The sequence below is a fragment of the Pseudoliparis swirei genome, chromosome 22 (genome assembly GCF_029220125.1).
Source record: "Pseudoliparis swirei isolate HS2019 ecotype Mariana Trench chromosome 22, NWPU_hadal_v1, whole genome shotgun sequence".
Classification (NCBI taxonomy): Eukaryota; Metazoa; Chordata; class Actinopteri; order Perciformes; family Liparidae; genus Pseudoliparis; species Pseudoliparis swirei.
In genome coordinates this window covers 10,079,678-10,106,208 of record NC_079409.1, presented here as the reverse complement: position 1 = coordinate 10,106,208, position 26,531 = coordinate 10,079,678, and the positions used below count along the sequence as shown (strand labels likewise).

General features: G+C 40.2%; 3 protein-coding genes across 3 annotated transcripts; 1 reads left to right on the top strand and 2 right to left on the bottom strand.

Annotated features, from left to right (window-relative positions):
• Positions 1–7,374: 7,374 nt before the first annotated feature.
• Positions 7,375–11,185, bottom strand: has1 (hyaluronan synthase 1). The gene is made up of 5 exons (XM_056444845.1): positions 11,113–11,185; positions 9,477–10,173; positions 9,157–9,382; positions 8,911–9,043; positions 7,375–8,815 (listed from the first exon to the last, which is right to left on the bottom strand). Exons 2-5 carry the CDS (start codon positions 10,158–10,160, stop codon positions 8,140–8,142), a joined length of 1,719 nt encoding a protein of 572 aa, XP_056300820.1. The 5' UTR covers positions 10,161–10,173; positions 11,113–11,185; the 3' UTR covers positions 7,375–8,139.
• A 2,977-nt stretch (positions 11,186–14,162) lies between these two features.
• On the bottom strand, positions 14,163–15,894 carry LOC130213338 (trypsin-3-like). Its single transcript, XM_056444865.1, has 5 exons — positions 15,826–15,894; positions 15,089–15,248; positions 14,705–14,967; positions 14,471–14,607; positions 14,163–14,371 (listed from the first exon to the last, which is right to left on the bottom strand). The coding sequence occupies exons 1-5, from the start codon at positions 15,863–15,865 to the stop codon at positions 14,222–14,224; spliced, it is 750 nt and encodes a 249-aa protein (XP_056300840.1). The 5' UTR covers positions 15,866–15,894; the 3' UTR covers positions 14,163–14,221.
• A 6,631-nt stretch (positions 15,895–22,525) lies between these two features.
• Positions 22,526–26,514, top strand: fpr1 (formyl peptide receptor 1). The gene is made up of 2 exons (XM_056444854.1): positions 22,526–22,607; positions 23,311–26,514. The coding sequence occupies exon 2, from the start codon at positions 23,319–23,321 to the stop codon at positions 24,468–24,470; it is 1,152 nt and encodes a 383-aa protein (XP_056300829.1). The 5' UTR covers positions 22,526–22,607; positions 23,311–23,318; the 3' UTR covers positions 24,471–26,514.
• Positions 26,515–26,531: the final 17 nt, after the last annotated feature.

The window sequence follows — 26,531 nt, the reverse complement described above, 5'->3', positions numbered from 1 at the left end:
TAAGGGGGAACTACGGTTTCAGCTCAAAAACGATGTGACATTTCTGTCAGTGATTCCTCCAGACAGTGACTTCAATAGGTTGTGGGCTCTGGTTGATGTCCAATGGCATGCAGCTTTAAACTATGTGTTTTAGCCCAAGTTCCAGTAAGTGATGTAGCTCCACCAGTATGAGTGTGCATGCTGCAGCTCACTCTGACGTAGTCCCATTAAAGCCTTTTTGGAAAACTGAGGGAACACCAAGTTAGTCATTAAACCCTAATCGTACTTCGTACTGCTTGGTGTTATCTTAATGTGGGCTCAAAAACTCTGAAAAATGTGGAGCTGAAGAAATAAGATGTATGAATTAAGTTGTATGACACAACCAAACAATATCCACACTTGCTATATCTGAGACATATTTATATCTAGCATCTGAAAATGCAGAATTAGTGGTTGATGGACATACATGAGATTATTTATGAAGATTGATGATAAACATGCACCTAAAAAGAAGAAGAACACTGTCAGGGCAAAAAGTGCCTCATGGATCAGAAGAAATTAAAAATCACTCATGGTTCAACAAAATGAGACACACAAAGTGACTTACTATCTGGTTTATTATCTGATCGGGAAATGTAATTAAAAAATCAAGGAACTAAATTCAATAGAAGTAAAAAGAAAGAGTATTTCCAGGATGAAGTTAATGATTCAAAGAATAATGGAGAAAATCTATGGAACATTTAGAATGAAATAATGATGAGATCATCACATCAAGCAAACCCAAACCTAACAACCAATGGTACTTTGTTAACAAAACCACATGAGATCACCAATTATTTCAATACCTATTTGATGAGTAAGGTTGGTAATCTCAGAAAGATCTTGACACCCATGGATGGTTCATGATGATGAATAAAAACTGGCAATTTCATTTTGTGCAGGTTGATACTCTTGAAATTCAGATAATGTTGTTGTCTCTGCCGACTGATAAACAGGCTGGTATAGAGCGTCTAGATCAGTGGTGTCAAACTCATGTTCACCGTGAGCCACATCAGCATCATGGTCAAAGGACCGGTTGTAACTGTAACACTGTATACTACTCTCGAACATATTGTGAAATGACTGTCTTTGCATTTGATTATTGTTTATTCAAGTGTAAAAATATACTTGCTTTTATATAATGTAAACATATATGTAATCAAATGTTTCTGCTATTATAACGAATCCATTTAGTTTCGGTTAAGAAACCCACATTACTCTTGATCAAAGATCAAACTCTAAAAAGAAAATCCCATCCATCCATTATCAATACCGCTTATCCTCATTAGAAAATAACAAATACAAAGATCAAATGCATATTACGACATAACTCTGGTCCAACCAATAAATATGAGCTGTCAAGAACATGTGTGACAGATGTGGTCTGGGGCACACCTGCTGACATACTTGTATGTGGTTGGGGCACACCTGCTGACATACTTGTATGTGGTTGGGGCACACCTGCTGACATACTTGTATGTGGTTGGGGCACACCTGCTGACATACTTGTATGTGGTTGGGGCACACCTGCTCACATGCCTTTATGTGGTTGGAGCACACCTGTTAACATACCTTTATTAAGCTCAAGCAGAATTTCAGCAAGGAAAACCCTATTGTTCATTTATTAGCAGCATCTTGGACAATGACATCGCAGATATCAGCATCACTACCCCTTGCTTATCCTAGCTCAGGGTGGGGTCCAATCGCCAAAGACTTTGCACAATTTAAAATTATTGTTATTATTGTTGAACTCGAAAAAGCAAGTCTCTCCTGATTGAAATGTGATCTGAAGTGTACCTGCTCACATGGATGTGGCATGCTGTTCAGAGGTCACCAACCTCTTTGAAACCGAGAGCTACTTCAAGGGTACAAAATAATACGAAGGGCGACTTGTTTGATACAAACTTCCCGAATAACACATTTGCATAAATCACCTTTTAATAATGAGCCACCACACGACATCCACGTGATTTGATGAAACCTGAAGCTTTTATAACTAAGGACTTTTGATTGTGCTGACCAACATTCTGATTAAGAACATAGATTCTGCAGAAAACACGTACACTAAACATTTTAAGAACAATAGGTCCTCCTCACCTGAGAAAGCCAGCGCAGCAGCCTCCCCAAGATCCTAGTCCCCGGGGATTATGGCCGTTTATTTTATTTATTTTTTACGGAGCTCAATGGTGCCCGTTTTTAGAACATGCTTGCGGACGACTCACGTGGTCCCTGCGGGCGACCAGGTGTACATGTATGTGTCCTGGAGCGAACCTGCTCACATACCTTTATGTTTCCTGGAGCGAACCTGCTCACATACTTTTATGTTTCCTGGAGCTCACCTGCTCACATACCCAGGGACGTGCGGTATGTGAGCAGGTTATTTTTAAATAATGATAACATCAAATATAAATTAATATTTGTCCACCGATCTTTATGTATGACTAATTTCGAACATTTCATAGTCAAAATCGCTGAATTTGCCTATTTCCTGTTCGAATACAGGATGAAACGAGAGTTGAGGCAGCGACGAGTCGAGCCTCACCTCTGATTGCACAATCCATCACAAGCTGGGTTGATACATGCAATTGGCCCGTGCGGGTTGCCGTATCTCTGCATGTCGCCAATATAATGTTTGCAGATATGTTTATTTGCCCTGATTTTCCACAGTCTGGCTAATGTCTTTAACCATTACAGTTTAATGTGTGTAAGTGACATATTTAGTTTTGCTGATGGTAAATAAAGCCACAGTGAAAAGGCGCAGGGTGAGGAGATAGCACTCTGCCTCACTGAAGGGGCGCTCGTGAGCCAACGGGTACTTGTTGCTGCTTCTTCTACGCTGAGGCGCCAGTCGAGTCAAGTCCGTTTGTTTTTGTATTTTGCTACGCCAGACTGCCAACATGGAAGAGGATTATATATCTAAGATTAAAAATGTCTCAAAACTGGACTTTCAGTCAAAAGCGGACGTGATTAACACAGGTAGACCAACGCCGGAGCTAAAAGGTTTCCTTTAAACTTGTTCTTACCTTTACGTATCTGTAATATGTACCGTGTGCGCGTGTGTGTTGTGTGGAGAATGCTGATGAGACATGAAATAACAAGTAGCCAATTGAATAAGCTACCCTTTTGGGTTTATATATTTGTAAATCTGACACTGACAAAGGAGTCAGTGCCTCACCAACCATGAACCTCACTGCACGTCACTGCACATACCTTTATGTATCCTGGAGCTCACCTACTCACATACCTTTATGTTTCCTGGAGCTCACCTACTCACATACCTTTATGTGGACAGGAGCTCACCTGCTCACTTCATTTTATTTATTTCATATTAATTATCTGATTTATTTGAGAATAATAATTTAGAATTGGAATATATAAGCATGTTTTGCTTCTACACAGTACAATTGACAGTGTCAATTTAACACTTAAAGGAGACTCTGCTCTCCGAAGCTTCAAAAAGAGACAAACCCCACCCACGAGTCTCTACTTCCTCTTTCCCACCAGCCACCAGGGCACCGACAACCCACCATCGCACCCCTCCGAACTTCTCTCTCTTTCATCCCTCTACCCCCTCTACTTCCCTTACCTCTTACCCCTCGACCCCATCACTACATCCCCTCATCCCTTCCCCTCGACCACTTTTCCGTTTCATAACTTTTGCAATACACTGTTCAAAACTCATATCGCTACTATCGTGGTCATTGTTTGTGAAATAGTAACACATGTTGGACTGTTTTTTCTACCACATTGTGAATCATCTTGGAATAATTATGACGCATGAAGTTTTTACGTGCTCTGGAGGAAGTGCAATTTGGTGGGAAAGCATGACACAACACTTGGTGGTCCAAACTTTTTTTCCCATTTGTAATAGATCCAACTTGAGCCCCAATATGTGCGCCAGCTGAAACTGTTCCTCCTTCTTGATGTCATAGATGGTGAACCAGACAGGGTGGGGGAAGACAGGCTAATTGAAAACAGACACAAGTGGAAGTGATGTTTGACTTCGTCAGACTGTTGGTTTGGTCCCAACATGTTTTACCCTGACTCATTAAGGCGCTGTTACTGTATAGACAGTGTTTTATTTTCTGAATCCCCTCAGACATATTTGCTGGTTTACAGTTTGGGCAAATATCTGTGGTAATATATTGCTGTTGAGGTCAAACATTGGACAGTACTGGGAAATCGTATGAGTAACGTTGATGCTGCTCTTACTTATTTGAGAAACTGTTTTTTTCTCCCAGACAACAGTTGTTTTAACTACCGTCAGTGGTCTTGACTCACTGGCTATCTGTAAGATAGTGTTAGAGCGAAAGTGTTTCCTGACGGTGCTCATGTCATCTCGTCAAAGTTGACCTTTGCACAACAGCAGCTAAAGGGCAGTGGAGAGGAGATATTCTAATCATCTTAAGAAGCATATATTAAGATGCCTTAGATGACCATAATATTATAATATGTTTTAGTCTGGCTTTTATCAGTTGCAGTGAACAAAAAAACTCTAAGAGATTATATAATTTTTTTTAAACAGGTAAAAACTGTGTCAAATGTAAAAGTATCAAGCATCTTAACACTGTTAAAAAACAGATCTTTTGTCGTTTATCAAATCATCATTTATGATTATTCTAAAGACATTTTTGTGTTTTTATTATTTCTTCTCGTCCTATTTCTTTTTTTATTTCTGCTCATACTGTTATACTGTTATTATATACTATTATTTCGTGAATGATTATGTTATTGATAAACCCTTTAAGTAGCTTCAAGGGTTTATCAATAGTAAAATCATTACTATTGTGAGGTCAATCGCATGGATCCTGGTCAAATAAAACACAGCATCATGTATTTAATGACCAGTTGCTTTCAGAATGGTAAGCAAAACAAGTGTAATGTCCTTGTGAGTGTATGCACCCGTGGCCTCATTGCTGTATACAATTATATAACTGATTATTTATTGAATCCTTATTTTGAGCCTCAAAGTTGTCTTTATTAACATAAACTTTCCATTGGCAATCATGTTCATCCAAACCTCACATCAGAATGTAGATCATGTATCCTTAATCCAGAAACATGAAGATGGTTGAGTTAAGTGCACTTCAAATAAAAACACCTGGCTTATGATGTTATTTGTGGACTGAACATAAACATGTACTGCATCAGATTGTCAAAGGGAGTGTGTGGCACGACGCTATTAGAGTGGGCACAAAAGCACGACTCAGACAGGAGTAACAAAGAATACTGTCTTTGGTTGGAAACAGGCTGGGTCAAAACCGGGAGATCAGTCGAAGAAGCAAACAAGTCCAAAAAGGGGGCAGGGCAGAGAATCAGAGGTCAGGGCAGGCAGGGTCAGAACAGCCAGGTCAGGCATATACTCTAATAACGCTGGAGAACTTGGCACGAAAACACAAGACAATCTGGCAGAGGACAAGTGGAAGTGAGGGAGCTAAATAGTGAGGGACTAATGAGGGGATGGGCTGCAGGTGAGAAGGGCGTGAGGACCAGGTGAAGGGAATGAGGGACTAACGAGGGAGTGATCAGAGGCAGGTGAGAAGGGCGTGAGGACCAGGTGAAGGGAATGAGGGACTAACGAGGGAGTGATCAGAGGCAGGTGAGGGGAGTTGGTTTGACGAGATGGTGTGACAGGATGAAAACAACTATTACAAAAAGGAAGGCGTGGAGCTAAACTGTTCCAGTGTGACAGTTCTTCTCTTCCTCGAACAACTTAATGACAGATCAAGAACAGCTTGTAAGCAGAAGGAATTATATCTTGTTAAACCGGTCCTGCTCTCTAACACGCTGTATACAAATGCTGCTTCACAGGAATGCCATATTCACAGAAATGCCATAATAATCACTTGAAGGTAATTTATAAACTGTCCCTCCTCGGCTTGTTTAACTGATAACAGGTTTCCTATCTTGCTTTAAGCTTCTCCTCACCCTCTAAGCGTCATACTGATACTGAACATGTTACATTTACGATAGAATTACACTTCTTAAATCATACGAGACACAAGCGTCTTAACTCCACATGGAATATTTTTAGGTTTTATTGTATATATGTTATGTATAGAGATTTATATATATTAGGGCTGTCAATCGATTAAAAAAAATTAACTAATTAATCGCACACTTTGAAATTGCGATTAATTAATCGCGATTAATCGCGATTAAAAGTTAAAAGTTCATTCTTTTTAAAGACAAAACTTCACACAGAGCTGTGTTTTCAAAGAGGCTCCTACATATACAGTGCCAGCGAGGTATTTAATATCGTGGATGATAAATTGTTTCTTCAGTGAAACATCAGATTAGTAATTTTAAAAAAAGTATATTGAGACCCCATTGGTCCTGTCATCTTTAACATTGAACAGCAGCAGAACCAGTGGCCTTGGTAACTGACTGACATTCACATATGTCACGTTAACCCTCTGGAGGCTGAGGGCATTTTATACATTTTACAAAATAAATTAAATTCACCGTTTAAAGTCTTTTGCATGTGACACACCCCCACGTGTTATACATCAAACATTCCAGAACATTCTCAGCTCTGAAATGAGCCTCATTGTCCTCGCGCCGTGTCCTCTGGTTGTCTGACTGACAGGCTGCTAAATGAGCCTTACCTGTGAGGTGGGAGGTCCTTTGTGATTTACTGAGTGTTCATTGGTTTGACCAATCACGTTGAAGGTTTCGTGTGTCGCGTTCTTTCCGCGCCGCGTCACCCGACAGGTCGCCCCTCTGTTCCTCTGTGTATCAGAGGGGGAGACGGGAGGAAGGAGGAGCAGGAGGAAACCCGACTGATTCATCCACGAGTTAAACTGATTTCTGCTCCTTATTTTCGCGGAGAAATGATTGTTTTAAAAACGGAAACAGTGTCAAACCGTACTGCCGCGGTTTAAAAAAAAAAAAAAAAAGTGCGTTAATTGCGTTAAAATATTTTAGTGCGTTAACGCGGCCAAATTAATCGCATAGATTAACGCGTTAACGCTGACAGCCCTAATATATATAGATATCAATATATATATATATAACATGTAATAGCTATCTTGTACATGGAAACGTGTCCTTATTATTGAACTTGACCCCTGACATCCTACAGTTTCAGATATGTCTTATCAGTAGAGTCAATTGTCTACCATTTGGACTTCACTCCTACTGATGTTAGCGAATATACTAATGCTCACACTGATGAAGGGTCAGTGTGTGGAAGGCTGGTGTGTCGTATGAAGCCTAATTTGAGGTCAAGTTATATTGTGCCTTGCTATCAATGTGTGGCCTATATACTGTATTATGTAATTGTTCACTGATTTTCCAAGTCAAATTTTTTTTCTCTGTAAATCATTTAAAGAAAACAGCACAGTACACATCAGCAAATATATTTACATGTTTTATTTCTATACATGTTCCCAAAACCATCATATTATTTCTGTCAAATTACAACAGGTGTATATATATATATATATATATATATAAATATAAAATTCTAAACATTACACTTGTCCATTTCCCTCTCTAATATGACACAAAACAACACTGAACTGCCGTTTTCTGTATTTTCAAGTAAATATGCAATGCTGCAGAAAGTGTTACATCCAGGATCCAGTGCAATAACAGCAACAGTGGTAAATGTACAGTCAGAAACTGACAGTCAAGCAAGTGTAGCTCACTGTGTTGTTAAAATAATCTCTATATACACACATGGACATATTTATAAAAATATATAGACCAAGATCCATCGCCCATCTTTAAATACTTTTTAAAAATCTCAGTTGTAGTTTTCCCAACTTTAGATAACATGAACAAATATCTCATCCACCATAATCTGACAAAGAGAAACCTGAGAAGTGCATGGGCCCAAAGGCCCTCAGTACAGTATCCTTTGAATGTGCAACACCTCCATATAAATCAAACAGTTGCCCTTAAATATATTTGTGATATTTTCGTTACAAACAATATTCACTCCACTTTTTTTCCCCTTTTTTAATGTTTGTTGGTTTAGCAGCTGGATAACTGTCCATTAGTTCATGAAATGTTGGACAAAATAAATAAATGAAACCCACTTCATAAAATAAGGTCAATGGTTGACTTTGAATAAATAATTTGTCTTCTATTAATTCTTCACAGGTCCCTTTGCCTCTACACACTCAATGCGTAACTTTGGATGCGTTTCCTGCATAACTTTCGGAACCATATCCAGTAGATGCTAATCATAAGCAGCCAATAGAACACGTATGTTGCACAGCCAAAGATGATAAACCTAATCTCTAGTGTCTTGGCTGGAGTGCTCCAGTCCTGTTTACTCTCCTTGTAAACTGTGTAACTGAACCCAGCTATCAAAAGGGCTGCCCACACTGACAGGGGGAGGAGAGGCATGTAGTTTCCAACAATCTTACGTCTGCCTGATGTCCCCCAGCTGCTTTTGTTAATGGTGAGGATGGCAAAGTACTTAGCAGGCAGCAGGCTGGTCATGTACAGAGCCGAGTAGAGGGACATAAACAACATCACCATGTCTCTGCGCAGGATGCAGGCGTAAGCCGCTTTCACCAGCCCAATCAGCTGGATGCAGCACAGGATCCAGAGGATGTCCCACACCGTGCCGATCCAAAACAGCTGGATGATGGTGGCAGTGACGAAGAAGGGGAAAATGCCCGAGATGATGGACTCATAGGTCATCCAGAGGTGGTGCTTGTGCCACCACATTGCATTGAAGAGCCACTCTCGGAAATACGATTTTGTCCAGCGAGTTTGCTGGTTTAGCCAGCGCAGAAACTGAGCAGGTGTCTCCGTGTAGCATTTGGAGAGGGCTGTGTATCTAAAGGAGATGGCAGAAATAAGATATATTAGACCTTTATCATTACGACAAAGATTGCCCCATCAAAATAGTTGCGTCTAATGCAAGCGTCGTACTTTGTAGCAAAGCCCATGCTCAGCATCCGGTTGGTAAGATGTCTGTCGTCACCAAATGTGCAGTGAGTTCCCAAAAACTTCTGATTGTACCAGGACTCCAGAAACTGCTGGAGAAGATCGTTCCGGTACAGACCTTCATGGAACAATTCAGGAATTAGTTACAATGAGTTACAACAGTGTATTAAAGCTATGACAAACACTGCTGATGTAGAACTTTGAAGAACATCACAGGAGTATTTTCCTTACCCAAAGGACCACTGATGCAGGACACACAGTCGAAGAAGGACTGGCAGGACCTTTCGATGTTGAAAGCCATCCAGTACCTCAGACTGCTCATGAAGCTGATGAAGGAGTCTTTCTTGTTGAGGATCATCACATCTCCTCCCACAGCACCGTACTTGTCGTTACTTTCCAACACTTTACACAGCTCCATGGTGGCCATGGAGTCCAGCTTGGTGTCAGAGTCACACACCTGGGAGGGAGAAGGAAGTCTCATTCTTAAAAACGGTTTCTTGGAAAAGTTTCTTGACAGAAGGAAGATGAATTATAATAGAAGAAATAGTTACCTGTATGTAGTCCACTATTGACCCGAGGGCTTTAAACGCGGTGTACATCACCTCCCGTTTGCCGCCCCACTGCTGCATGATGCACACGCATCTCTTGTTCTGGATCAGCCGCTCTATCTCTTTTCGCTGTGGATCCTCACCAATGGCATGATCAGCATCCCCTACTGGGAGCGTTTCCCCATCCTGCTGGGCCTGGTTGGGGTCCCATGTATGGTAGTTGTTCCTCCACACACAACAGCCAGGGTCCTGGTCCGCGAACACCTCCCTAAACATGTCCATCATATACTGGTCATCGTCTGAGTTCCCGTCAATCACCATGATGATGCGGATCAGCTCAGGAGGATATGTGAGGGCCTTGATGGAGTTAAGGCACTCTCTGAGATACACTGGGTCCTCCTGGAAAGCTGATACAGTGAAGCCAATGGTTTTGGTGAAGGTGCACGCATCTGTGCGAGCTTTCATTCGACGTTGCTCAATGAAAGCAAAGAAGCTCTGGACCAACATGTGGAGTGAGAGGAGTAGTCCATAAAAGCCAAAGGAGATGATTCCATATATGGAGGTCACTAACTGGAAACCGTAAACATAGGCCCATATCATCAAGCACAGGACCAGCACGGCAAAGCTGAACGTGAAGACACTGCGGAGTATTTTGCCGAGCTTCTTCAATAAAGGTTTCAGCTCCATTGTGTTTCTTTACCTAACAGAGCACAAAAACACCACAACGTTAGGGTTTAATTTGTATGAAAAGGATTCCTACCTGCCTTTGTCATGCTATAAGTGTATGCAGACACGTGCTGTAATTAATGATAGGGTGGGTTATATGGATTGTTGTTGGACATGTTAACAAGCTATACAAGTTGAAGAACAATGCCTCAGGCAGCTTAAAGCTGGACTCTTGTTTCAATCCTTAGAGCCAAGACTGCCAAATATGAATATCACTGACAACTGTGTCCTATTGAATAGAAACACAAATAGTTTAGGTCATATAATAACAATGATAACATCGAGGTTGAATGGGTCCAATAAACTAAAAGTGTGTTACAATGTTTAAATTAACATACAGGGTTATTCTAATGTAGCTCATTCAATTATATCATATTAATATTACTGGTAAAACCAAAAGATTATTAAATAAGGTTTTCAAACACTTGTATATATATATTTGAATTATTTCAGGTTTTGTACAAGATACTTAATCAACCCAGACTGACAAAGAAACCGTATCTGATAGTTAGCTGACAAAAAAAGTCGCTCTATAAGTCTTTAAAAAGTTGATAAATTAAATCAATACTACATGATATAATTAACAAATAAATAGGTAAAAACAGCTTTAAATGTAAAAGTGTCAAGCATTTAACATTGTTAATAAACATATATGTTGCTCTTAATCAATTCAAATCATCATTAATGACTTGCCGTGGTACTACAGACATTACTGTGTTTATATTTATATTACAAACCAATTATAGCCATTTAAATGTAATTACTCTATTAAGATTTAAATTTCAACCAAAGCATAGTCATTCAAATATAATTACTGTATTTCTAAGTATATACGGATGCCTAATTCAACAGGAAAACATCAATAAAATAACGTGGCTAAAAACATGAAAAAGTTATTTATGTTCAATCGTACCTGATGTCAAGTTCTCCTGGTGTTACATTTGCGAGACATCCATTCGATGTTTTCTGTTGTGTGCCAAATTGCCTTGAAGTAGTTTGGCTTTATAAACTTCTGGGTTGAATGAAGGATAAATAGCAATGTCCTCGCTTTTTATGGGGCTTCCATTCCTTGAGATTTATCAATGATGCGCGCCCTCGCTGACTCAGCCGTGCGTCAGGAGCAAGGCGGTGGTTCCGTTGTTGGAACGCGGTTGTTTAGTGTGTGTGTTTTTAAATACGTACTATGTTACATCTTTGACGTCTGACAAGACTGTTGCCTAAAAATAGAGGTTCCCAAACCTGTTGTAGGAGCTTCAGACACTCAGTGACGACCACCCAACCCACATTTCTGTTTCGTTTTGTTTTTATCTGGACAGAAATTTCTTTTTTATTTCAGATCGAACATCAACCTATACCTATTTTAATAACACCAATATAGTGTAAGTTATACTATGACATAACCAGCTGTAACTTCGAGTTGTACCTGTATAATTTTTTTTTTTAAGTTGCACTTTATTCAAACAGTGAATTTTGAACGTGTGTTGTACACAAGTACTGAAGTAGTACTGTTATGCTACTTTTTACATCTACTCCAATAAATTAGTATACTTTTTACTCTTTAGTATATAGTTACTCTACAGATTTAGGTTAATTATATATTATATATTATTGTAGGTTATGCTACCCAACAGTATGTATACTAAGCTACAACATGGAGTGATGAATACATTAAAACAGCACTGATAGTGTACTTTTACTAAAGTAAGATTTTGAATACAGGACTTTTTTCACTACTGATAATAAAGTTGAGTGTCTCAAAGTGATTATGTTTCGCCAGAAACTGTGCGGCCATTGAGCAGAATTTCAGGTATTCAATCACATTAACCTTGAGAGAGAAAAGATAAGAAAACAAAGAAGCTGCTTTCAAGCTTGTACACAAGTTGGATGTTGCCCTCTGCTGGTTTATATCTGACACGGCAAAAGTCAAGAAACCAAACAGAGCTGCAACACTTATTGTTGTGAAGTGTATTTTGATGCCCCTTCTGCCCACTCCTCCTCTCTGCCTCCATCTGTCTGATGGATCATGGAGGTCTGGATCATGGTCCATGCCTACTACCAACTATTCATATTCATTGAATGTGTTGTTACTCTGTAATGATTCCTGCTGTACACATGACATCTGTTGCACCTGTCCATCCTAGAGAGGGATTCTCCTCTGTTGCTCTCCTGAAGGTTTCTTCCCTTTTTCCCCAATGAAAGGTTTTTTTCTATTTTTTTGGGAGTTTTTCCTGATCCGATGTGAGGTCCTGGGACAGGGATGTCTATGTGTACAGATTGTAAAGCCCTCTGAGGCAAATTTGTAATTTGTGTGAATGGGCTATATAAAATAAACTGAACTGAATTGAATTGGATTAGTTCTCTGCGTTGCTGCTGCTGGCCGGACTTCACCATGAACACATCCCTGGAGAGTTACTTTACAATCTGTTGACCACTCATAAGGGTCCACACCCAGAGCCGCAGGAGTCGGGCCGTCCTACACGCTCCATGTCAGACCCAAATAGAAGCCACCAGGCCGCTGATGTCATGTGTGGAGGCTGAGCCAGTCGATGTGTTTAGGGACAGCACGTGAACACCCTCAACTTTCTGCACATGTTATGTGGGCTTTTCCCGATGAGATCTGTATGTTTTAAAGTCTGTACTTCACAACACTGCCTGCTACTGTGTCATTGTTTGATCACTTCTAATTAATCGCTTACAATTTATTGTCATCTTTTTCTGTTACATTTTTTTTGTATCTGTGTAAAGTGCGTTAACATTTCTTTTCTTCATATGCCATTATTATTAACTTGTCAGCTATTTTCTTTTGTTCTTCATTTTTATGGGCTCCGTTTTTATGGAAAGATCATGGCTAACTGCTGGCATCTCTGGCTCATCGTTGCATTCTCTGAGGGACAAACTGCATTCGTCTGTGGCCACATCAAGAACATATTGTCAGTCTCAAGGACACTGCAGAAAGAGAAAGACGATTTTACCAAACTGCCATGACTTCTAACTATACAGCTTGTAAATGTGGTTTGTGGAATTATGTCGGATTCAAAACATCACTGAGTCAACATCCTTGGCAAAGTCATGTATTGAAAAGTATAATAGTGCAGCATCCAGCATGCTTCATAGCAATAAGAGCTATTTTTTAAATATAAATGAATCTTTGTTAAGCCTCTTTATTTGGTGGTCAAGAAAATGCCCGGTGACTTACCCCGCTGCTCTGTGCCACACCCAAGCAACCAAAATCCACTTCAATCATAATTTTGTGATCTCATATGTGCACGGTGCACCTGTTGTTGACTCTTACACAGAGAGGTCACAGAGCTGGGGCGCTGGCAGGGAGTCCGTGCGTACACTTTTAGGCACTTGAAATGGAAAGCTCTAGTTGAAAATGTCTTTCTAGAATTTACTCCAAACACAACCTGCGCCAACATTCAGGCCGAAATACAGCTGAAGAAAAGTTACTGCATATCGAACTGGCCAAGTACCACATCTGTAGCAGATAGTGGTCCAACCTGTGGTTATGGACTGTGGCCAGCATGTGCAACGTGCTTTCCAATTTCAACCCCCAGAGAGCAGTGTAGCAGCATTTAGTTTTTTGCCCTTTGTGATTTAAATGTTATGTTGTTCCTCAACTGCTCTGTGTTCAAAGAAACATGTCTGCCCATTCATGTTGAAGTCATGTTGAGTCAGAGCTCATATAATCACATCACAGGCAGCTATTCACACTCTTTAATAATTAAATGCCATTTTACATTCCTGCTTTGTTTACCAAATCTATTAATTATGGTGCTGAGCATCAGTGGCTTTTCAGACACACATATTTGAGACCCCTGCAGAGCAATTCAGTCGATTCACTGTAATGTAAAGTCTGGGGGTTTGAGGTGAAAGACAGGATGTTATATTCCTAAAATTCTTTCTGTCACTCTATTTTGAATAACTCACAAATAGACCCGTAAAAACAACACTGCACACATAGCACATCCCACCGTTAGACTTTACTGTCATTTCACATGTATCTTTGATATCTTTGCTGCTCAGCCAGACGCCATGGTAGTCTCAATCCAGGAGAGGTAATTGCAAACTTTAGTGTACACCCCAGGCTTTTTTCTCAGAGCGCAGCCATGCCCCCAGGACACCACTCCCTGGAGCTCCCCGTCACACATCATGGGACCACCGGAGTCACCCTGAAGATTAAAGAAAAGAAGATTATCTTTTCTGTTGCTTAAATCAAGAGGCAGACTCACTTGTTTTGTGTTGCAGCAGCAATGATCTCTCTGTAATACCTGGCAGGAGTCTTTTCTTCCCTCCAGATAACCAGCACAGATCATGTTTTCAGTGATTTGGAAAGGATATGAATTAAAGCATATGTCATCGCTCAGGAGAGGAACGTCCAGGCACTGCAACTTATGAGGGAACCTCGCTGGAAAAAGACGTTGAAAGGTCGTTTTTATGAACAATAAAGGCATGACATAGCATTTTTGGAGCATTCAGAGTCAGATAGTTTCTCTGTAACTCACAGCCCTCATTGCTGGGACGAAGACTCCCCCATCCAGAGATCTGGCACATTGTCCCATCACTAGCACACTTTGAAGGCAGCGCAGCAGGGCGCACATAGCCGTTCAGAGTGGCAGGTCGACTGAGTTTGATCAGCATGACATCACTGTCCTGTGTGCGGGAGTTGTAGTCAGGGTGGAGAATAAACTTGGCGGACATAATGTGCTGTTCGGTCCCTTCAGGTTCCCAGATGTCGTGCTCTCCCAGACGAACGTCTACATTTGACCTGGAAGAAATATATCCATCTTTAAGTGGACTTTGCACTCTTGATGTTTAAGGGAAAAACCCAAAAGGAAAGAACATTGATTGACATGCTGTGAAAAGAGGTCAGCGATCATCTTTCCTACTTAGTTTTGCAGTGTGCAGCAGAGAGCACCCACTCCTCAGACAGAAGAGTCCCGCCACAGAAGTTGTACCCAGTGAAGAGAGACACTTGGTAGGGCACAGAGTTTTTGGGACACTCAGACCCTCCGACAATCTTGTTATCTTCCTTCAGGGCAGCTGCGGCTGCAAAAATATGAATTGAATAAAAGTGACAAAACAGAGGAAACTAGAACGGGCACTCGGTAGAGCGCATACCTTCGCATATCACAAGATTGGGCATTGAATTATGATCATTTTGGCATTAGTTGCATGCCAATTGGATAAAAATTGACCGCGGTATGGTAGAAAGAAGATTTTGACCTTTTCATAACCTTGACCTTTGACCCGATCAATCCCAAAATCTAATCAAATGGTCCCCGGATAATAACCAATCATCCCACCAAATTTCATGTGATTCAAGAAGAGTTTGACCTGTTCATGACTTTGACCTTGACCTTTAACCCGATCGATCCCAAAATCTAATCAAATGGTCCCCGGATAATAAACAATCATCCCACCAAATTTCATGCGATTCGGTTTAATACTTTTTTAGTTATGCGAGTAACACGCATACAAATAAATAAATAAATAAATACACAGCGATTAAAACATAACCTTCCGCATTTTCAATGCGAAGGTAATGATGTTGTCATGTATCCTTGGCACATTTTGATACCCTGTAATCAGACTTTTAACAGTATGTATAACATCTGTACCATACCTGCCCCTCCAAAGAAAGTCAGAAGAAGAAACAGCTTCATGCCTCCTGTCTGTCTGCCTCACAGGTTACTGTGCACCTCGCCGTTTAGTTTCAGGTTTATTCGTCCTCTTATCTCTCTCTTATCGTCAGAGGTACACCTCAAATATTAAACATGTGTTACATTTCCCCAGAGCGCTGGGTTTATTGTGCAGTTGTCAGAAAAATAAACCGCTTGGGGAAAACCGCTTACATTTGGAATTCCCCTTTGTCCGTGTGCTTTGAGTTAGAGTGATTTTCATTCGATTTTGAGCTCACTCTGGAATCAGTACATTTGCTACAAAACTTAGTCACTATGACACTGATTGACTTTCTGTACAGTGTTACACATACCATATGTATTCTGGATAAGAGTTGTGTACTGCCATCAAAAGAACCACAAAGGGGTGTTCGTACTTGTGGATGTTGAGTAAGACTTGGTATGTGGGTGTAACTCCTTTGGTTAAAGATGCTCTGGGCCACAGTCAAATTTCAACATCCAGAGTTCCCAGAAAAGAACTTAACTCGTAGTATTTTACTTTTTGTAAATGTCCACGTTCTCTTTCAATACAGGTTGTCTTCTTATCAGCGAGCCGCTGTCTGGGAAAAAGCAGTAGGCTATGTAGCTGTGTTGCAATGCGTGATCTCAGAATCCTTTGGCATTGCTCAACCCGAACAAGAAATAGTCCAAACTCAGAGAATTAAAATATATTCAGAAAGTGTGAGACAATGTCACCTTTTTTTCCGTTTCCTGGATGCTATAAAGTAAAGTGTCATTTGTTGGAACTAAAAGACTTTATTTTAGTAATCTTTTCATTATTGTAACTAACGCAACCATTTTCTTGACATTGCTATTATCTTTTATGCAGTTGTGTATGTTGGGAGCATGTGCACCATTTCATTAAGTTGAAATATAAATAGATTTCTTAAAGCAGAACTTCTATAGGCAGTTTCATTTAACAAGCCTGTGGTCAACTGCTTGAAAAACCAATGTAACTCTTTCCTCTATCTCTCTGGTTTGTGTATGAAATATTCAAAGGAGCTCAGCACTCTCACCGTTTTGTCATCGCAAAAGTGCATATCATCGCTGAGTCAATGCCTCACGATGGAGACGTACTGAGAGGTACGAGGCTCCGTTACTCATCTATGAGCATATGTGTTTATCAGCACCAGACAGGAAAACATTTAAATGTGAGGGTACATTTAACCAAACCCTATGATTATACACTTATGGCTAAAATATAACGCATTCCCATCCAGCACAGGCAAGTTCTCCCCCCGTCATTACTGGGTGGCACACTCACCATCTGCCTCATTACTTTGACAACCTGCTTGTATTCCTTGATTGCAATCAGGTATCACAACTTGGCGCATGCTGTCTCTCGCTAAGATAAAAGCGACTCAGGTTGCACATGTGTTCACTGTCGTGTCTGTTCGCTGCTGTCCCCAGGCCTACACCAGCGATACATTTACATTGAAGTGGCAATAGACCTGTGCAAGCCGTGCCTGTCCACGACTAATCTCGAATACTGCTGGACCCATCAGTCTAATATGTGTTGTGCTCTTTTTTACTTATGTTCTCAAGGACCTCTCTTGATGCAGTGATTCACAAACATATTTTATGCATCTTTGACTTGTCTCGTCATTACTACAGTTTAAAACTCTTGTTTCCAATATAATTAGACTTTCCCCTCAACAATTGTATGTATGCATAACTACCGCTTAGCAAATGACAAACTTAACCGAGTGCTTAATACAACGGAGCGCGTCTTCTCACGTCGTTAAGAGGAGAGCAATCTACTAATAGCTTCTGTTCATAGGAAGCATCTCACAGTGACACTGCAGCTGCACAGAGCAGGTCAGTAATGACACGACTTTCACTATGTCTACCATAGGGTCGGATTCTCCTCTGTAAAAACTGGCTCGATTTAAGGCCGAAAAAAGAAGAAAAAAAGCGCATCAACCACTCCACCACAAAAACAGGGAGAAGATAGCACGCTTGTTTTCCCCAGCAGCTATCATCAGCTATCCCCGGTTACCAAAAGAGTATCAAGTCGTAAGCAGTTACTATCCCCAGTCGCGAAAACCAAACTAACTGTGGTAAACAAAATGCAGAGTGTCATACTTCTGCCTTGTTTGTTTTGCCTATCGGCTCTGAGGGAAATGAAAATCGATCCAGTGGCGGCAACAGTAATAACACTTGGAAACGCTAGGAGGAGAAAAGTTGTCCATTGCCGCTTTAATTTCTCAATCATAGGCTATACATGAGGCCACAGAACATTTCAATGGCATTTATTAAAGGAAACTAAGTCGTTCAAATGTGCAAGCCAAAAAGTCCCCGAGCTCATTGCTTTGAAACGTCTTTGATGGACTCACATATGACACACAGATGCCTGTTTTAGTTGCACATGTGCAAAACAGCATTCAGGATGTGACCCGCTGGATAAATTAGGATGGGTTCTTTGCTGCGATCTAAAACTGCCATTATTCTTCAATAATGACCACAGCTATTTCCCCCCCCCCAACAGATGCCACCCGACCCCTTAGTTACAATACATGGAAAGGATCCATTGATTTCACCATCTGTGCTCCCTGTTTAACTAACTCTGGTTCCACAGTACCTCGAAATACTCTCGCAGAGACAGAGAGAGCACTGTGTCAGAGCGCTGGATGACTTCTGCATTGCCAGGCGTGTTTGCAGTCAGACAGAGCCCAGGCTGATTATTCATATCCCTTAGGTCTGCTGTGGGGGACCAGGCGTTGTGGTTGAAAGTAGGGATGAATGTAAGGAAGTGGTTTAGGTTATTGAGGCTCAGCTTTTTTTCCCTGTGTGTGGTGCATTTCATGGAAAAAAAACATCACTCAGCCATCGGACCGAAAGCCTTTGGCACCCTTTTGACTTGAAAAACAAAATTCCTGACCTCTCCGCACCCATGAGACCAGGGTTTGCTTTCCAGTCAGCGCCACAACAAGATCAACAAACCTTTGAGGTTTCGGCACACTGCAGATTTACACGATGTGTGCCTTTATCATAGAGTCACTGGAGTCTAGAAGTTTCAACACAACAGTTAGTATCCCAGCGTTTCACAAAAGGAGTTGTGGATTTAGTGCTCCCGGTGCTCTGAGCTCAGTGTTTTGCACTCCGCAGCGCCGAAAAATACTGGGTGTATGACAGTGACGCTGGGAGCAGGAGTGTGTCATTAGTACCGCACTGTCCCGCACACAGACACAAACAGACATGCATGCGTTTTAGTTGTGCCTTTCAGGTTACTCTCTCATTCTCCCAGCTGCTGTAGTGAATAATAAACCCCCAAATTCAAACTGCGTATATCATCCTCTATACTAAAACTGAATTCCCTTTAAACCCCCACCAGTTGTTTTACACACCCAAATTGGTATTTGTGCGGCATACACATAATTGCATGTTTGGTTGGTAAATCAAGAACTCTGGCAAGCCCTCGGCTCTGAAGGCTCCCCTCAAACTATAGCCTTGGGATAGCTATTAATATCCCCTCCAGACACCAGCAGAATTATCTGCCTTTAAGTTCTGTTACAAAGACTATACAGCAGAAGATTCAAAGAACACATTTAAACACAGAAATGAAAAGTGGAGTATTGCTCAAGAGGGTCAAAACCAAATAAAAGTCGTCACACTGTCTCGACTTTAGCGAGAACAGTAACGCCATTTAGTGTTGCAATTGGAGCTGACCAGTTCAGATTTAAAGCAAGATGATGATGGAGATAACTGGGTCAGCTCATTTCAACCTTTTCCTGTAAGTTAGAACATTTTGGTTTTGGACCTTGCCTCAAATATTTCCCAGTGGGAACGAATATTCAGATGCTGAATGTTTACTTAAATAAAAGAAAGGCAATGATCACAGAGACATGAGTCCTCCTCCACACTCATATAAGGGTGTTGCTCTGGACTCACTCAGGGACTGAGTGTGTCTCTCACTCTTTCTCTACTCTCTCTCTCTCCTTCCTTCCTTCCTCCCCCTCACATCTGGACGATTGGCAGGCCATAGTTCCTGTGTGGTGTGTGTGTACATTAGCGGGGGACTCACTTTTTAGGGTTGGGCAGATTCTTGCAGCTCACACTGTGTAAAACTGATCACTTCAAGATATTGAACCTCCTTGTGTTTCACTGTGTGAACACTTCTTCATCTGATTGTTTGAATTGCAGATGTTTAGGTTCTATACCTCTTTCTTTTTCTCTATGGCACAAATATTTAAAGGGTCTCTCTTTTATTTTCCAAAATTCTGTTTATTTTGATTGTGCACTCAAGAGAATGTCAATCAAACTGGTGTTGCTTTATGGATTTAAAGGATGGCTTTCATCTGTTTTTGCAAATTAACTCTTCATTTTTGGATTAATACAGATTTTTCTATTTTATGTTGAAGTCAGAGTTTGAAGACAGTTTTAATTTTCCCCCATATTATTTGTCCAAAGAATTTATAATTTCCAATAAAGGATGTGCCAACACATTTGCTTCTGTGATAGATGTGGGCCCAGTGCTTTTCAACATCTGTTTAATTGCTGTTGATAAAGTTGGCTTATCCAGATACCGTGCATAACGAGTCACATAAACTGAAACATATTTCATCTTGGACACTGTTAATCCTCAATCTATTTCCATGGGAAATGTGAAGAAACACAGATTACTGTTTTCAGGAAGCAGTCCATTTACCATGTTTTGCAATTTCCCACCTAACATTCAAAGAAGAAAAAAAGATTGAAATCCTAACTGCGTCATACAGATGCACAAATGTGTGGGTAGGGGAGCAGAAAAAACAAAGAGGAAACATGTGGGAGGAAATATGATCATGAAGTGTATCTCAGAAGGAGCATTTCTTCCCCACTTAAAGGTAGGGCTGTTCTCTGGGGACGGGGGACTGATCTTCCGTCTCCTCCAGCCGACACTCCCCATGTCCAGACATTTAAACAACTAAAACTGTTCATTGCACTTCACAAACTTTCAATAAGTTTGGGCGTTTTTCTAGTCCTTTCAAATCTTCTGGTTTGCCCTGTTATTGGTTGTTTTTAACTCTTCTAATTATTCAGGTAATCTGCAGGTCCATTTTATTGCAAGGTCTTGGGATAGATTCAAATTGTCAGGACTGAGAACCTGACTGGGACATACCTGGAGTCCAAAAGCAACAGGAATGCACCAGGCAGGCTTCAAGAGATGAAATTGCTTAGATGTACAGCTTAGCATCAGGGCTCTTAGATGAATTCCCTTTAGTTTTAAAGTTTCAATCAGGTCTGCGGTTGTTTGTATCCCCATTATGTTTAATGTCTACATGTATGCAGCTTCACTGTACATGTCAGATGTTTCAGGAATGCATGATTCAGTGTAATGAGTGACATGCAACATTTTAATTTCAATGACAGAAAATGACTAAGCTGCAAAAGTATGGTGTTTGAGTTCTGTCAGTCGTGTTTCTACTTATTTCATCTCCAAGTATGATATCCTTTTGAAAATAGATTTGATTGATAGTGAAAAATGGGACGCTTACAAATAGGAACAGATCTCTTTGTTTGAGTCTACAGAGGCACCGCCGTTATGAGTCCAGCACACGGACAGTGGCATGGAGGGTGTAGCCTGCTTTTTTTTTTTACTGCACAGCAACCCTAAATTATCGACAGATGCTGCTGTGACTTTCTTACACTGCTGCTGCTGCAGCCTGAAGAGAGGAGGTATGTCACCTACATGTTCAGATGTCGATTCACACAGTCAACACAGAGCAATTCCACTTAACCTCAAACCAACGTGAGGTCAACCCACATAGAGAAAAACACATTACGCAGCAAGGTCACTGATGAAGGGCACATGAGAAGTCAAAACTCCACTCATTCTCAGGTAGTCATCTCAACAACCCACAATTTATGTATTTAGTTGTTTGCTTACTTGTTGTTTTCACTTTTGGAATTTCCCAAAGTACAAAGACTCCATCGTTTGGAAATCGAACAAGGCATGTCTTGGCAGGATTTTAAGTCACATTTAAGATTAGTACCAGAGCAGCACACTGCAGGCCTATACATACATTACATTTCATTACATTACATGTCATTTAGCAGACGCTTTTATCCAAAGCGACTTACAATAAGTGCATTCAACCTAGAGTACAAACTAAGAACAACAAGAATACAGAAAGTAACATTTCCTCAACATAGTCGAACTACAAAAGTACCATAATAAGAGCTATTTAAGTGCCACTGAAGTGCTAATCTGTGTTTTAATCCAGATATAGTCGGAAAAGATGTGTTTTTAGTTTCCGGCGGAAGCTGTAGAGACTTTCTGTTGTCCTAATGTCAGACAATCTGTATATTACTGTCATGATGTTCACGTATATATATATATATGCGATTCTTTGGCTGTTTGTGCATTGCAGTTCAAATTTTAATTAAAATGTTCTACAATAAAACACTATATATATATATATATATATATATATATATATATATATATATATCTATACACACAATTTGAATATAGCAATAAAGCCATGATTGTGTTTTGTTGTAGAAAATAAAAAATAAAATATTGAACTGCAATGCATAAACAGCCAAAGAATCTCGTTCAAGGTTTAATTGCCTTCAAAGGAAGGGAACCGTGCCGCCTCTGGTCCCGCCTCAATTTAAGCGATGACGTCACATATTTAAGGAGTCGTGGATCAGAACTCCACGACTTCAACAGACTCCTCAGACTCGTCCGGTGTGTGTTTTCCAGCCGACACATCCTCATCGGAGCGGCGCTTTTCGGGAGGTACTGTACCCGTATTCTCTTCTGGAATAAGTAGACAATAAACGCATCAGATGTTGGCTCTAGCAGCTCTTAGTTTGGCTTTTGAATGGCTTCTTTTCAGGAGAGATGCTGCTCTTTGAGATCGACAAAAGTCTTTGGAAGAAAATGACAGTGCAAACTACTGAGACCACTGCATATAAACTACCGCACATCTAGGCTGTAGGAACGCTTTTATTGATCAGAGTGGTTTTATTTTCTGTAGCACGACTGTGATTTCCAGATTTCTGTTCTCGTTTTCATTTGTGCACTGATGTGACTTTCACTCAGTGGGGAAATCAGTGCGCGTTTTGCATGTGTGTGCGTGTGTGTGTGTGTGTGTGTGTGTGTGTGTGTGTGTGTGTGTGTGTGTGTGTGTGTGTGTAAGCATTAGATGATTTCATTGTCATTTCTATTGTGGCTCACAAGATAGTTACGCGCATAGTACAACAGAAGTTGAGACTTTTGCTCCACAACTCAAGTCATGTCTCTGTGAACAGCAATGTCTGCGGGTTTTAATTATGTTGACATAATTATGTGACGGTACAATTTATCATTTTAAAGAATGGACTCAAGTTAACGTTTTTTCTTTAATAATTTAAGAAAAACATTAATTTCGTGCATCATTCGGGACGTTTATTGATCTTTTGGTTTTATTCATTTTTTCAAACTTTTTTTTTTTTTACAGCTGGTTTTATGAAGACAATGATGGAGCTAATGACTGATTCCCCTTTCTATCTCAACAATACATCAGACGCCACTGGAAGAAATAGCTCTTTTTACGACGACGACGATGAGTATGACTATAAGGACGAGCACGCTGAGCTGAGACAGTCGCTCAACATCATGTCTCTCATTGTTTACTGCCTGGCCTTTGTTCTCGGTGTGCTCGGGAATGGAGTGGTTATCTGGGTGACCGGGTTCAAGATGAAGAAAACAGTCAACACAGTCTGGTTCCTCAACCTCGCTGTGGCCGACTTCCTCTTCACCGCCTTTCTGCCCCTGAGTGTGACCTACACAGCTTTGGATTTCCACTGGCCTTTTGGCAAGTTCATGTGCAAACTGAACAGCACAATAAGCTTTCTGAACATGTTTGCCAGTGTCTTCATTCTGGTGGTGATCAGTGTGGACAGATGTGTGTCTGTGGTGTGGCCCATCTGGGCCCAGAACCACCGAAGTGTACGCAAGGCATCCTGTGTGAGTCTGGGGGTCTGGCTTCTGGCTCTGATTCTCAGCACTCCGTACTTCATCTTCAGGGACACTGGGCCGTCGTACAACAATTACGACATCATCAACTGCTTTAACAACTTTGCTTTTTCTGATGACTATGAAACGCCAGCTGTGAATCAGCTGCGACAGTTTCGTCATCAGGCCATGACCATTACCCGCTTCCTCCTGGGGTTTGTTGTCCCCTTCACCGTTATTGTCTCCTGTTATGCTGTGATAATTCATCGTCTCAGAAGAAACCGCACCCTGGCCAGCCACTCAAGTCGCACCTTCAAGATCATCGGTGCAGTTATCACCATTTTCTTCCTGTGCTGGGCTCCTTATCACATCATGGCTTTAATTGAGTTGGTCAATCACATGGCTAATCATGCAAGTGAAACATTAGACCACATCACCACTATTGGAGTCCCGATAGCAACCAGCCTGGCCTTCCTCAACAGTTGCCTGAACCCACTGCTGTATGTGTTCATGGGCCAAGATTTCAAGGATAAAATCCGCAAATCCATCCTGAATGTTTTGGAGACTGCCTTCCAGGAAGAGGTTTCTCGCTCCTATACCTACACAAACTCAATGGTCACCAGTCGGAGCAAAGAAAAGTCTGTTTCTGATGCTGAGGTATAATGTTTTCCATGGTTTGAAAAAAACAAATACTGTAAATAGCTAATGTAACTGTATATAACAAATAACTTGGCTTCTGCTGTTGTTTTTTATCAAAGGACTCTCAATCTCTATACATTATCTGAAATTGAGACATTACACCTGTTCCCGTTGTTTTGATCAACATGATATTCACGATTGGCAACTTCACCGTCCACATTTACAATATTACAAATGGTCATATTATACAGTAACTACTAGATCCATGTGTGATGCAATTGTGGGATGATTGATTTGTAATAAATGGAAAGCTGAAATGTGTTATAATAATAATAATAATAATACATATTATTTATGGAGAGCTTTACAAGTAAATTTGGTAGGTTGTAAACTAATGCACTGAATAGTAATAATAAAGAATATACAGTGTGAAATAGTGATGAGGAACCACTGCATAAACAGGCTTATAGCTAATAAATTAGCAAACTTGCCCCTTACCACTGATCCCATTAAGTGTGTACATGACAAAATTGAGCAAATGACCACAAAGACCATCTTTGGTACGAATTAAACTATTTAGTTACACTAGATTTTGTTTGAATTCATTTAGTTTCATAATGTTGCCTGTATTGTCTTTTACTTACGATGCCGGCCATTTGGCAACAGAAACAGATTCAACTTTCTTTTGACTGCTACATATCTGCAGCATGCTTCGATAAACATGTTTTATACAACGTTATTCAGCACTAGAACAGGCTAATGTACACCTAATAAATACCTTTTATAGTGAATATGCTGTTTTTAGGTTTAAAGTACAAGCATTGTATACTTGGCATGGTTTCATATTTTGATTATTGTTAGTTACTTTTTGGGGGAGATATGTTTCATATGCGAGTACATGCACAGTGTGCCATAAACCAAGCACTTCCATGTAACATCTCCACCAATCATCCAAAGTGTCTTATGCTGTCTCATTTTAGTTTACTATAAAATAGATAAAGAAAAATCACCAACACATTTTAAAAACGAGAATCAGTGAATATCTTTTAACCCTTGTGTTGCCTTAGGGTCAATTTGACCCGAATCAATATTACACCCTCCCACCACCTTAGGGTTAATTCAATGTTTAATGTCGGTGTTCTTTCGGTAGTCAACAAACAAACATAAAGTGCCTCACACTTAAACTTGGAAAACAATATTAATTCTAATAATTTTCTGGAGGTTTTAATTGCTGGCGTCAAATTTAACCCAAAGGGTAAAATATGTTAGTAAATATAAAGGTAACAGGAGGGTGAAACATTGAATCGGATCAAAATGACCCTAAGGCGGTGGGAGGGTGTAATATTGATTCGGGTCAAATTGACCCTAAGGCAACACAAGGGTTAAACGATCAATCGGTTATCAATCGACTGATTGAATGGAGACAAAGCGTAAAGGACACACCAATTCTGTGTATTGTATGACTTTGGTATTGTGTAATATTGTGATGAACCTCTCTATAAAATGTCTCATGTAAACAATGTAAATTGAGATTTGACTGTTTGTATTTTAATATGTATATCACATACACAAATTCTCTAATGTAACACATAACTAACAAGAAGCCCATCGCAGTGCTTACTTTTTATTGTTTCTTCACTTCCTCTTTATTATTATTATAGTCCTCGCCAGTAGAGGGAGCTATTTTACCAATTACATGCTTCTTAGATTCAGAACAGCTAACTTCATAGGAAAAAAATAAATCTCATTGTTTTGTTCCAATAGTGCAAAAAGAATTGTAGCACTTACAATATTAAAGGCATTCCAGTGAAGTCGTCAGGAAGTGGATACATCATCACTCGTTTGTGATTGTATAAATATTATGTGTAGACTTTTAGTGCCAAAGTCTGGACTTATTAGTAGCTCTGACATTATGTCCTATATTCTGAAAAACTGAATTGTCAAACATCAATAATTAATGTGATGATGTTATTAGTAAAATAGTATAAATAATAGTTCATTCTTATTGTCAAATAAGTTATACTCTAAAAGGAAAGATACAATAAAACTTGTTTCAGTCCACTGTAAATGTGTTTTTGTTTTTTT